Here is a 14,305-nt window from a genome sequence, read left to right as displayed (position 1 = left end):
GGTCTCACTCGTTAAAGAAGAGACCATGTCCTGAGATCTGTGTTGGGTGAAACAAAGAGGATTTCTTCTCCAACCCCCTCCTTCCCCTTGACAGGGACAAAATAGAGCACTCCATTGATCAGGGATATTACCTAGGAGTTTCACACTTGCTGTGTACCTTTCCAAGGCATTCACAAAACTACTGTACAATTGGATGGGTTATTCTCAGGCCCTGAAAATTTCTGTGTAAAAAAGTATGACCTGTCTGCCCAGGGACCTGAGTAAATTTATAATATAAATTCCCAGACACTAAGTGCATATTGAAGAAAGCAGCAGCAAGTAGCAGAGAGGAGGACCTGATTATACTTGAAACATCAGTGCAAATGAGCATAAAACTCAGCTCTGAGTTTTACCCAGTTTTTCAGGGTGAAACTATAATACAAGGGGAATAGAGTTTTCCTCATGTGCCTAAAGAGTATACACCATTTCATCTGATGGCATAGACCTAAGGCCATTTTTCGGACCTACTATGTGTCAGACACTCTGCTACCCTTTACATGTGCCATCTAATTCTTAGCTCAGAACTCTCTGCAAGACAGGTAGTAATAATAAAAAGAACGAACTTCAAAGAGGAATTTCACTTGCTCAAATTCATGGAGCTCCTCAGTGGAAAAATCTAACTCCAAGTTTACTTTTTCTACTGGATTTCATGACTTATATGAAAGGACACCAGATGGCACATAATGGGGAGTTTCTACAACTTGTACTTTTGCAAATGATGCAGCAACAGATGACTGACAGTTGTGAGGACGTGGCATTTGGAAATAGAAAACTCCAGCCTGGGTCTCTTTTCACAGACATTTACTAGCTGTGGGAATGTGGATAAACCAATTAACCTCTCTGGGCTTCAGTTTCCTAATGTGTAAAAGAGATAATTGTCATGACATTCTCTAACTTGCAGGACCATCGTGAATATCAAATGGCTACCACATGGGAAAGTGGTTTAGAAACTATAAAATGCTCTCTAAATGACAGTTATTAAGAATACTTGTCATTTGTTTCTTGACTTTTAGGGAATGTCGAAGTCAATGACACTAAACCAGTACTGAAAATGCACGTGTCTATGTTTAAAAATAATATGGTGCAGATAGCTAGCTTTGGGGTAGCTGGCTTGACAGAGGGCACAGAACTTACGAGAAGGCAGGCAAATGGATGATGTGCATATACCCAGAAAACAATGCTATTTTTTTCTGGACTGCAAAGTACATTGAGATAAGAATATGGAGGCTACCATTTTGTTGAGAAACCATACTTCCTGTATAAAGCCAAAAGAAAGAAGAAAAACAAATTTTGGAGTGTTCTTAATGTTGTGAGAAAGGGAAATATGGCTACTCCATTTTGCTTTTGTGTTTCATTCTCCTTTCCAGGGGCCCCATGGCCCATCCTCTTCAGTCTGTAGGGACTCAGGGTCCTGATGGCAAGAGCATACTGTTTTGGACATAGAACAGAAGACACCCTAAGGCTCTCAGTGTCCTTTGGGATATTTTACGAAGGCTTGTAGGTTTAACTTAATGTCTTTCTTATTAACCTTGTTCAAATATAGAAACCCACATGGGAACAAAGAATGATAAACATTTCATTAACAATTAAAAGTAGTCTTTTGGTAATTGTTTCTTTCCATAAAACATCCCCAAACCAGCCATAGCCGAAGAAGCTGAAAAGGCAATTTCCATCTCTATAATGGGCTTTCAATTTTTGGTAACAGGTTATAATTGCACATTAATTGGTACTAAATTATAATGAAGACTGGCTTTAAAATTGCTTATTACACAGATTAACAGCAAATGAGCCTGCTGTGTTTCATATTATTGTGGAAATGAACTCAAAGAATTAATGGATATCAGCTAGTTTGCAGGGCAGAATGCATTTTGCCAAAAGCAACGCACTGATGTTTAAATCCAACCCAACTGCGGCACAATGTCATTCAGCTGTGGTGATGCTTATTTGCATTCTAGTTTACTATTAAATAAACTGGGTGAATTTCCCAAAGTCTGGCGAGCAGGTGCAGAGCATATTGCTGGCCTTGGATACACAAATTTATAGAATGGTAGTTTCTGGCTAAAATTTTCCTAGGAGTTTCATCCAAGAATGTACAACAATGAAGGGAACAATTAATACAGTAGATACCCTTGGCATCTAGAATAACCTCAAGGCCTATGTTCCATGGTATTCCTCTTTACATTCGCGAACTTGAAAATTATTTTCCATCACTGACGGTTGATGGTTAAATTATGTCATCTTCCTCCTTTTCTTCTCGTCTTCTGTGACTGACAGAGACAGCCCGTAACTTGAGTGTGTGGCAGGAAGAATTTAGAGGAGGGACTTTCCCCCGTGAAACTTTTCTCATGACTCTCCAGCGACAGCTTTGTTATGAACTGAATTGTGCCCCCTCCAAAAAAATGTGCATGCCAAAGCCCTGAACCCTAGTACCTCAGCATGTGACTATATTTGGAGATATGGTCTTTACAAAGGTAATCAACTTAAAATAAGTTCACTGGGGGGCTAGTGTCCTTATAAGCAGAGATTAGGACACAGATACAGGGGGACGACCATGTGAGGACACAGGGAGAAGATGGCCATTTACAAGCCAAGGAGAGAGACCTCAGAAGAAATAACCCTATCAACACCTAGGTCTCAGACTTCCAACCTTCAGAATGATAAGAAAACCAATGTCTGGTGTTTGAATCACTCAGTCTGTGAGACTTTGTTACATTATTCCTAGCAAACTAATGCAAGACTGAAGACATTTGCTAGGAAAAAAATTGCATTCAATGTAAAACAACTCTCCAAGTTTGAGAAAGTAGCAAAAGAGAAATAACAACCAAAAAAAAACCTGTATGAAATAGAAACTATAGACACTGGCTGAGGCAGCTTCCCGTTTCTTTGATATCCATATACATCACACTCATAAGTGTATGGGATATACACCTTTGAAGCAAAATGGCTTGGGAACAATGATTCCCAGGAAGCAGAGGCCACTATCCCCTAGAGTTCCAGATTTCCTTTTAATCAGACCTCTCTCTACCCAGTCAAAAAATGCACAGGAATGCTCTCTACACACCCACAACCTGCTCTGCTCCAATGAGTTCAGGAGCTTTGCTTTTCAATTCCTGTTAGTTAGTCTGTAGAATTCTACAGCATGGTATCATACCTTGCCAAAACTTCCTTTCCCCAACATTTTGTGCAAGATAAAATCCTCAATTTTTAGCTTCATATGTAGAGATGGTCTTTCTATGTTCGGTTCAGGTTCTGGACGATGGCGTATGTTCTCCATCCCGTCCAAAGGAGACTCCCAAGAGATTCCCTGAGGCTCTGAAAATAGCAAGCCAGTGGTTAAAAGTAAACAAGGAACAATGGAGGGGGCATTTTAGCTACTTTGAGAACACTTTCTCTTCCACTTCCCACTCTGAGGCTCCATCCACAAAAATGGGGGGGGGAAGGTCCCCTGCAGGGCAAAGACAGCACCTTCCTCCTGTGAGCCTGGAATTTGGGGCGTGGACTGCATCTCTTATCTACTCAACTGACTGGGAGAAATTTCATTTTAAGGAACATTCCAATCAGCAGAAGTCCATACATGCAAAACACATGAGCGCTTTAAATAATGTCAAATCATGGACAAATAGAGATTTTAACCAAATTTGAGGAAAAATGATTCTCAGCTACTTGCATGGCTCACAGGCTCAGTGGCATTGATTCCTGTGGCTTCCACGTGAGGGATCAGGAAATGAAAAGCAGATCACTGAAGATCTGAATCACATCATCTATCCCCGTATTCAAGGTCAGCCAATTTATTCCTCACCCAATGACAGAACAGGTGCAGAAAGCTTTTTGGAACCTTCCTCCTACCCCCTTATAACATTTCTTTCCTTTTTTATTGAAATACATTTGACACACCATATTGTGGTAATTTAAGGTGTCCAACATGTTGACTTGATACATTTATATATTGTGATACGATTGCTATTTTACAGCACCTCTAGCATATCACATAATTTTGTGTCTTCTTTGTGGCTGGAATGACCTTTTTTATTTTCAGTCTCTAAATTTAACTTTCATCTTCTCCTTAAGTCCAAGGAAAATAATTATAGGAACTGCCCATGTTTTGAAAGCTTGCATTTGTCACTTTGCTTTTGTGAAAGATCTACATCACTACCTGTTTTTGCCAACCAAAAAAACAAACAAACAAGCAAACAAAACTGGACAGGATTTTCTCTTTTACAGAAAAAAGAAAAGTGCAAACAACATTCAACATTGGTGTTGCAGTGAGCAGACACAGCCAGTGCACCAGAGCAGTGAGAGTGGTGCCATCCAGCCCCTTACCCGGGATCTGCACTCAGCACCTCGGCATCCAGCTGCCAGAGCTTTGAACTGTGTGAGCATCTGGGCCTCCATTAGCAACATGTGTTCTAAGCTATCAGAAAGCCTAAGGTGGTTTTTGGTTCAGGGAATACTCAAAAATTGTTCCATGTAAATTAATGGTAATTTATGCCATTCTGGCTTCCAAAAGAGTTCATAGGGAGTCATGAGGAAGATGGCAAAGTAGAAGGATTACCTCATCCCCTGGGCACACCAAAGTAACAGCTACATCCCTACAACTAACACAGAAAATGACCTGAAGACTGGCAGAACAGACCTTCCACAGTTGACTATAGACAGGAGGCCACACTGAGAAAGATAGAAGGGGCAGAGACGTGGTTGGGAACCCAACCCCTGTGAGTCTAGCCACAAATGGGAAGGGCACCGCAAGCACAAGGAAGCCAGAGGATCAGACGCCATAGAAGGCATCCCTGGCATGGGGAACCTGTACTGGGAAGACAAGTCTCAATAACATTTGGCTTTGAAAAACAGTGGGGCTTAAAATTAGGAGCCTTAAAAATCAGCCAGGCTTAACCCTGGAGAGGGCAGGAGGGTGATAGGAAACGGAGTACCTACCATAAAGAACGTAAAGAACCACCATAATACCTTGACCCAAGACAGCACAGAAGCAGCAGTTTAAAAAGTTCCGGGAAGTATAGATGAAGGAGATTTATTGACTACTCTTAGAATGAGTGCTGGAGGGTCAGGGATCTTCCCCTTCCTAAGCCTAGATAGCCATCTATCTTGCAAGTACCATGTGCCCTGCCCTAGCACTCACCTGTGGACCTGCTCCATTCAATCTGTACACCCTCCAAAGCAGATATTGCCCCACCACCCCCAACCGGAAGCCCCAGTAGGGATCAGTACCACTCCAAAGCAATTCTTCCTCTGGGGTTTAGGGGAGATAACTCCACACACCAGGCACCCACAGTGCCAACAGCTCAGTCTCTAAGGGCAATCCCTGCCCCTCAATGTACCTGCAGCAGTGACAGAGATGCTAACTGCAGACAGATAGGCTGACTACTGGCCCCACACACCAACAGCCCCACGACAGCTTCAGACAGGCCTCTCAACAGCATGGGGAATAAATCTTGCCCTGTGTACCCACAGCAGGCAAAGTGGATCAGTGCATCCAGCTGGGCTACAGACAGTTATGGCTCAGCCTCAATAGTAGGATGTCCACAGCCCACCCAGGGACACCTCTAGAGTTCCTAATTCTGGTGGCCAGGGGAATTGAATTACATGACACCAATGGACTTCTTCTGATCAAGGCCACTACCTTCAAGACCAAGAGATGTAGCTGAATTACCTAATACATAGAAACTAACACAGACAGACAAAATGGGGAGATGGAGGGATACGTCTCAAATGAAAGAATAAGGTAAAAATCACAGTTAAAAAGCAAAATGAAATGGCAATAAACAATTTGCTTGATAAAGAATTCAAGGGAGTAGCCATAAAAACACACACTGGGCTTGAGAAAACAGTAGATGAGCTCAGTGAGAACCTCATTAAAGATGCAGAAAATATAAAAAAGAACCAGTCAGAACTGAAGAAGATGTAACTGAAAGAAAAAAATACACTAGAGGGAATCAACAGCAGGGAATGCAGAAAAACAGGTCAGCAATCTGAAAGAGAGAATAATGGAAGGCAACCAAGCTGAACAGCAGAAAGAAAAAAAGAGCAATAAAAAATAAGAATAAGTTAAGGAACTCAGCAACACCATCAAGCATAACATTTGCATTATAGAGAATGGGAAGGAGAAGAGAGAGAAAGGGGGGCAGAAAACTTATTTGAAGAAATAATAGCTGGAAACTTCCCTAATCTGCGGAAGGAAACAGCCATTCACATCCAGGATGCACAGAGAGCCCCAAACAAGGTGAACCCAAGGTGGTCCACACTGAAACACATAATAATTACAATGGCCGAAAGTAATGATAAAGAGAGAATCTTAAAAGTGGCAAAAGTACACAGTTACATACAAGAGAAATCTCATAAGGCTATGAGCTGATTTTTCAGCAGAAACTTTTCAGGCCAGGAGGGAGTGCATGATATATTCAAAGTGCTGAAAGAAGGCGCACCTGGATGGTTCAGCCAGTTAAACGTCTGACTCATGGTTTCAGATCAGGTCATGATCTCAGAGTCATGTGATGGAGCACCACACTGGGCTGCATGCTGAGCATGGGGTCTGTTTAAGATTCTCTCTCTCCCTCTACCCCTCCCCCATGCTTTCTTTCTCTCTCTAAACACACACACACACACATACACACACACACACAAAACAAAACAAAACAAACAAAAAACAACCAAACAAAATCTAAAGTGCTGAAAGAAGAAAACCCGCAACCAAGAATACTCTATCCATCAAGGCTATCATTCAGAATAAAAGAGAGAGAAAGAGTTTCCCAGACAAACAAAAGTTAAAGGAGTTCATCATCACTAGGCCAGCTTTATAAGAAACTTCGAAGGGAATTCTTTAAGTGAAAATAGAAGGCCATAATTAAAAGAAAATTATGAAAGGATGAAATTTCACTGATAAAAGCAAATGTATATTAAAGGTAGATTAATTACTTATAAAGTGAAAAGGCTGGTTAGAACACAAAAGTAGTAAAATTATATCTACAAACATTAGCCAAGGTATTCACAAAATAAAAAGATGTAAAACATGACATCATATACATAAAAGGTGGGGCAGGGGTAAGAATTTAGTGCTTTTAGAATGTGTTTGAACTTAAGTGTCCATCAACATAGTATAGACTGTTGTACACATAAGAGGTTATATATGAACCCAATAAACACAAATCAAAAACCAATGGTAGATACACAAAAAATAAAGGGAAAGGAATCCAAGCATAACACTAAAGAAAGTAACCAAATCACACTGAAAGAGAGCAATGGGAGAAGGAAAGAAGAAAACTACAAAAATAGCCAGAAGAATTAACAAAATGGCAAGAAGTACACACCTATCAATAATTACCCTAAAGGTAAATGTACTTCATACTCTAACCAAAAGACAGACGGTGACTGAATGGATTAAAAACAAAAGACAGACAAAAAAACAAGACCCATCTATATGCTGCCTACAAGGGACTCATAGCCCTAAACACACACACAGACTGAACATAAAGGGATGAGAAAACATACTTTGCAGATGGAAGCAAAAAAAAAAAAAAAAAAAAAAAAAAAAAAAAAAGCTGGGATAGCAATGCTTGTATCAGACAAAATAGACTTTAAAACAAAGACTGGATCAAGAGACAAAAAAGGGCACTACATAATGATAAACGGATCAATCCAATAAGGGGACATAAAATTGTAAAAATGTATGTCCACAGTATTGGAATACTAAATTACATAAAGCAAATATTAGGGATATAAAGGGAGAAATTGACAGTAATACAATGATACCAGGGACTTCAATACCCCACTTACATCAATGGATAAATCACCCAGACAGAATGTCGATAAGGAAACAGTGACTTTGAACATGTTAGACCAGATTGACCTAACAGACATGTATAGAATATTCCATCCCAAAGCAGCAGAATACACATTCTTCTCAAATGCATGTGGAGCATTCTCCAGAATACATCACATGTTAGGCAACAAAAAAGTGTCAATAAATTTAGGGAGACTGAAGCTATAGCAAGTCTCCATTCCAACCACAATGGTATGAAACTAGAAACCAACTACAAGAAAAAAATCTAAAAAGCCCCACAAACACACAGAGCTAAACAACATGCTCCTAAACAATGCACGGGTCAACAAATCAAAGAAAAAAATCAGAAAATACATGGAGACAAATAAAAATGAAAAAACAATGATCTATAATCTTTGGGACACAGTAAAAGTAGTTCTAAAAAGAAACTTCAGAGCAATACAGGCCTACCTCAGAAAACAAGCAAAATCTGAAATAAACAACCTAACCTTACACCTAAATGAGCTGGAAAAAAAAAAAAAAAACCCAAAGATAGTGGAAGGAAGGAAATAATAAAGAGTACAAGAGAGGTTGCCTGGGTGGCTCAGTCTGACTTCGGCTCAGGTCACGATCTCACAGTTTGTGAGTTTGAGCCCCACGTCAGGCTCTGTGCTGACAGCTCAGAGCCTGGAGCCTGCTTCCGATTCTGTGTCTCCCTCTCTCTGCCCCTCCCCTGCTCGTGCGCTCGCTCTCTCTCTCGCTCTCTCTCTCTCTTAAAAATAAATAAATAAATAAATAAATAAATAAAGAGTTAATACCTATTCTTCTCAAACTATACCAAAAACAGAAGAGGAAGGAAAACTTCCAAATTCATTCAATGAGGCCAGGATTACCCTGATACCAAAACTACAAAAAAAGAAAACTGTAGGCTAATATCTGTGATTAACACAGATGCAAATATCTTTAAAAAATATTAGCAAACTGAACTCAGCAATACATTAAAAAAAGTCATTCATCACAATCAAGTGAGTTTTATTGCAGGGATATAAGAGTAGTTCAGTATTTGCAAATCAATCAATGTGATATACCATATTAAAAAGAGGAAAGATAAAAAACACATGGTCATCTCAATAGATGCAGAGAAACCATTTGACAAAATACAACATACCTTAATGATAAAAACTCTCAACAAAGTGGGTTTAGAGGGAATACCCCAACGTAATAAAGACCATACATAACAAACCCACAGCTAACACCATACTCAGTAGTGAAAAACTAAAAGTTTTTCTCTAAGATAAGGACAAGATAAAGATGTCCACTCAAGCCACTTTAATTCCACACAGTGCTAGAAATCCTAGCTGCAGCCATCACATAAGAAAAAGGAATAAAAGCCATCAGAATTGATAAGGGAAAAGTAAAACTGTCACATTTGCAAATGACATATATTTGGAAAAACCTAAAGACTGCACCAAAAAACCTATTAGAACTGAAAATGCAAAGTCAAAGAATACAAAATTAATATACAGAAATGTGTTGCATTTCTGTACACTAATAACAGAGTAGCAGAAAGAAAAACTAAGAAAACAATCCGAATTACAATTGCATCAAGAAGAATAAAGTAAAAGGAAGAAACTTAACCAAGGAGGTGAAACCTGTACTTTGAAAACTATAAAACATTGACTAAAGAAATTGAAGTGACAGAAACAAATGGAAAGATATTCTGTGCTCAGGGATTGGAAGAATTAACATTGCTAAAATGTCCATACTACCCAAAGCACTCTACAGATTCAGTTTAATCCCTATCGATATACCAAGAGCATTCTTCACAGAACTAGAGTAATATTAAAATTTGTATGGAATCACAAAGACCTTGAATAGCCAAAGTGATCTTGAAGAAGAACAAAGCTGGAAGTATCATAATCACAGATTTTAAGATATACTACAAAGCTATAATAATCAAAACAGTATGGTACCAGCACAAAAGCAGACATATATATCAGTGAAACAGAATAGAGCTCCCCTAAATAAACCCACACCCATATGGTCAGTGAATCTATGACAAAGGAGACAAGAATACACAGTGGGGAAAAAGAGTTTTTTTTTTAACAGTCCTTTCAACAAATGGTGTTGGGATAACTGAACAGCTATATGCAAAAGAACAAAACTGGACCTCTTTCTTAAACCACACACAAAACTAAATTTACAGTGGATTAAGACCTATGTATGAGACCTTAAACCATAAAACTTCTAAAGGAAGACACAGGTAGTAATATCTTAGACATCAGTCTTAGCAACATATTTATGGATGTGTCTCCTAGGCAAGGGAAAGGAAAGCAAAAATAAACTATTGGGACTATACCAAAATAAAAAACTTTTGCACAGCAAAGGAAACCATAAACAAAACAAAAAGGCAAGGTAGTGAATGGGAGGAGATATTTGCAAATGCTATATCTGATGAGGGATTTATATGCAAAATATATAAAGAACTTGTACAACTCAACACCGAAAAAAAAACAGATTAAAAAATGGCCAGAGGATCTGAACAGACATTTTTCCAAAGAAGACATACTAATGGCCAACAGACATATGAAAAGATGCTGAACATCATCAATCATCAGGGAAATGCAAATAAAGATCGCAATGAGGTATCATCTTATGCCAGTCAGAATGGCTAGTATCAAAAAGACAAGAAATAGCAACAGCTGGTGAGGATGTGGAGAAAAAGAAACAGTATGGTGGCAGTGGGAAAGCAAACTGGTCCAGCCACTGTGGAAAACAGTAGGAGGTTCCGCAAAAAATTAAAAATAGAACTACCATGCAATCCAGTAATTGCACTACTGGGTATTTACCTAAAGAAAATGAAAACACTAGTTCAAAAAGATATACACATTCCTATGTTTATTGCAGCATTATTTACAATAGCCAAGATATGGAAGCAACCCAAGTGTCCATCAACAGATGAGCGGATAAAGAAGCTATGATATATATACAAGGGAATATTAGCCATAAAAAGGAATGAGATCTTGCCACTGTGACAACGTGAATGGATGTGGAGGGTATCATGGTAAATGAAATAAGACAGAGAAAGACAAATTCCATACAATTTCACTTATATGTGGAATCTAAAAAACAAAACAAAACCAAACATTCTTTTTTTTTTTAACGTTTATTTTTGAGACAGAGAGAGACAGAGCATGAACGGGGGAGGGTCAGAGAGAGGGAGACACAGACTCTGAAACAGGCTCCAGGCTCTGAGCCATCAGCACAGAGCCCGATGCGGGGCCTGAACTCGAGGACCGTGAGATCATGACCTGAGCCGAAGTTGGACGCTTAACCGACCAAGCAACCCAGGCGCCCCCCAAAACATTCTTAAATATAGAGAATAAACTGGTGGTTGCCACAGGGGAGGTGAGTGGGGGAGCGCGTGAAATAAAGGGGATTAAGAGGTATAAAATTCCAGTTTCAAAAAAATAAGTCACAGAGATGAAAAGCACAGCATAAGGGATACAGTCAATAACAATATAATAACATCATTATGGTGACAGAAAAACTTGGAGTAATGTACAGAATTATTGAATCAATATGTTGTACACCTGAAACTAAGTCACACTGTATGTTAACTATACTTCAATTAAAAAAAAAAAAAGGTTTCACAGGAATAGTCTACTTTAGGATAGTGAGGAAAACCTCACTATATAATAATGTATGTTGAAACATTATAATGTTATAATGTTATAATGTATGTTGAAACTATTCATCTCCCGGATTCATGTGGGCATATCTTCTCATGAACTACTTTCAGAAAGTAGGCTGGGGGACTTCCACGATGTCATGTATGTTGCACTAGTCTTCCCTTTTCTACTTTTAACCTTCCCCCAAAAGGCTCAAAGGTATAGAATAGGATGGCCTACTGTGACATTCCCACCATTGAAATTCATGGTAGATTTATTTTGCAAAACCTTTTAACAGTGACAGGAAGTAACATTCTAAAAACAAGGAAACGTTTGCAGCCCTACTGTAGACCTATATCCCATTCTCTCCCTGCCCTCACCTCCCACCCTCTTACAAAGGTTTCCTAATGGGGCATATTTTGGTTTCACTTCCAAGAAGTAGGAGCCTCACACCTATCAGACCAGGTAAATGGAGAGTTGAAATCTAGAGGACTCCATTAGGGCTGACCAAGATTAATTGCTGACAATGATTCTACCGAGGATCAGGATAGCTACCTTTTTTCCCAGATGCTGGTACACACGGCAGCCTTGCTTCACCTTTTATGGAGCACGGGAGACCAATTTCAACGGGACCTTCTCTGAAGATGTGTTCACTATCTCTTAAGCAGCGAGCCTAGATTATAAACAAAGAGTCAGACCACCCACCTACCCACCCGCTACGGCCCCATCAGCTCAGCCTGCTGCCCTCGGGGATGAGATCCGTTTAAGAATCCTAAATGCATAGATATCCAACATCCTTCTTTCCCTCAGCATTCTTTCAGGATCTCACATGCTGTAAGAGTCTACCTATTATATTTTATACACGAACAGGCACATATTCACTTCCTTCATACTTTTCCAGGGGCTAACTGGTTTCTCCCGTACTATCTACATCATTTGGTCACAATTAAGAATGGAAGGTTAATGGATGGAAAGAGAGCTTACAAAGGCAACACCAAGAGGGTTTGTTCTTAGATACAAAAAGTTCAATTCTAGTCCTAGTGCAGGTGAGTAAACGGCAAGGCAAAAGTTGCCCTCGACTCAGTGTTCCGTGCACATTTTAGGGATGATTCTAGCCAGTAGATAGGTACAAAGCTGGTAATGAATCCTCAATGATTTCAATGAATTTGTTTCTGCCCCTGCTCATGCCACAAATAATTTAAGATCCTAAAAATATAATACAAATGCATGAAGTAAATCAATATCTCTGAGTGTGGATATGGGCATAAGGATGAAAGTCAGAGGCAAGGCAAATGCTCAGAAACAGACTCCATATTGCTCCACAGATCAAAGGGAAGGAGGACTCGAGTAGTCCTTGCTGAGTTGAAACTGGAGGAACTTAACCTAAAAGCCTTTCCTACCTGTTGAGTGCTCTCAATCATTGCCAGTGCTTCGGCCATCAGCTTCTGATTTATGCCACAAAGGTTGGCCACCTTTGTCTGGCATCTGTGATGTACGTTCATACCACATGCTGCAAAGGAGAAAGAGACACTGTGAGCCAGAGGAACAGAACTCACTGAGCAGACTTTGCACAGGTCTGCTTCAGGTACACATACATTGAAGAACGATTGGCAAATCCCTAGAGCCATCTTCCCAGCAGCAGGAGACACTGAATACAAATAAATGAGGGCAGTGCTTCTACAATGCCACCACGCGTCCACCTCCCCTTCCCAAGACTACACACACAGACCAGAGGCTCCTGGATGTGGTGCTGGGGAAGGACTCCCACCGGAAGCAGAAGCAGAGCCTTGCTGACAGAGGAGGAAGGCTGCTGTCGGTATGCATTTAGACTATGCCATTGCTGAGAGAAGAGCACCGATGCTGGCCCTCTCTGGTGGAAATGTGCCATGCCAGGATAGAAGGTGGTTCACTTCCACTCTAGATTGGAGTCCAAGTATCCCCTTCCCCACATGGGGTGCAAGGAGCTTCCCTCCCCTCTAGGCTGAAGCCTCAGCCTGCATGCATGGTGGGTGTGGTCTGTGCTTCGGGATGGGAGTGGGGAGAGGGGAAGTGGCCTGGAGGCCATTCTCCCCATATGGGAGAGTTGGGCTGGTTGAACCAAATGATCTAGCTCTAAGTCCTATGATTCTCGGGGAATATTCCAATTTATGAGTCTTGAAAAAAGTGCAGTGAAGGTCCACCCTCCACTTTCTGTGATCCCGTGAGCCTTCCTGGATTGGGATGTGTGTGGACCAGGGCATCTATAGAAAGACAGCTACTACTTCAAGTCATTGGTTTAGAAAAATGAAATTCTGCTTATGAAACACTGCTATTACAATAAAAAAAAATCTAATGTAAGATTTTCAAACTCCAGCTGATAGAATTCTGTCTTCAAGTCCTATTTCATTCTGTCAAGTCCATCAGTAGCATTTGTTATAATGGCATTAGGCAAGAGAGGCTATAAAACAACACACTTTTACTCTGACCTGCTTTTTTTTTAATGTTTGTTTATTTTTGAGAGAGACAGAGACAGAATGCGAGTGGGTTGGGGCAGAGAGAGGGGGAGACACAGAATCTGAAGCAGGCTCCAGGCTCCGAGCTGTCAACATAGAGCCTGATGCGGGGCTCGAACTCACGAGCCTTGAGATCATGACCTGAACCGAAGTCGGATGCTCAACCGACTGAGCCACCCAGGTGCCCCATACTCTTACCTGCTTATTAACCCGTTTGTGTGCAAAGAGCTTAGTACAGTGATTGGCATCAAACAGATGCTCAACAACTAGTCTTTTAACTTCATTATCTATTCCAAAGAGATACACATTAAACTATTGAAGTGGAATTTGAG

The 14,305-nt window shown here is 40.3% G+C and overlaps 1 protein-coding gene across 3 annotated transcripts in view; it reads right to left on the bottom strand.

The window, feature by feature from the left end:
• The window catches only part of PRKCQ (protein kinase C theta), a 186,074-nt gene that overhangs the window by 94,514 nt on the left and 77,255 nt on the right, over positions 1-14,305 (bottom strand). For all 3 annotated transcript variants that reach the window (XM_019460850.2, XM_053895998.1, XM_019460852.2), the window contains 3 exons: positions 12,882-12,991; positions 12,037-12,154; positions 3,191-3,351 (listed from right to left, as the gene is read on the bottom strand). In XM_019460850.2, coding sequence (XP_019316395.1) covers positions 3,191-3,351; positions 12,037-12,154; positions 12,882-12,991 — 389 coding nt within the window. The remainder of the gene's footprint in view (positions 1-3,190; positions 3,352-12,036; positions 12,155-12,881; positions 12,992-14,305) is intronic.

Source organism: Panthera pardus, unplaced genomic scaffold, assembly GCF_024362965.1.
Source record: "Panthera pardus isolate Hobbes unplaced genomic scaffold, ASM2436296v1 HiC_scaffold_6, whole genome shotgun sequence".
In the NCBI taxonomy this organism is placed as follows: domain Eukaryota; kingdom Metazoa; phylum Chordata; class Mammalia; order Carnivora; family Felidae; genus Panthera; species Panthera pardus.
This window is presented reverse-complemented; position numbering and strand designations above follow the sequence as displayed.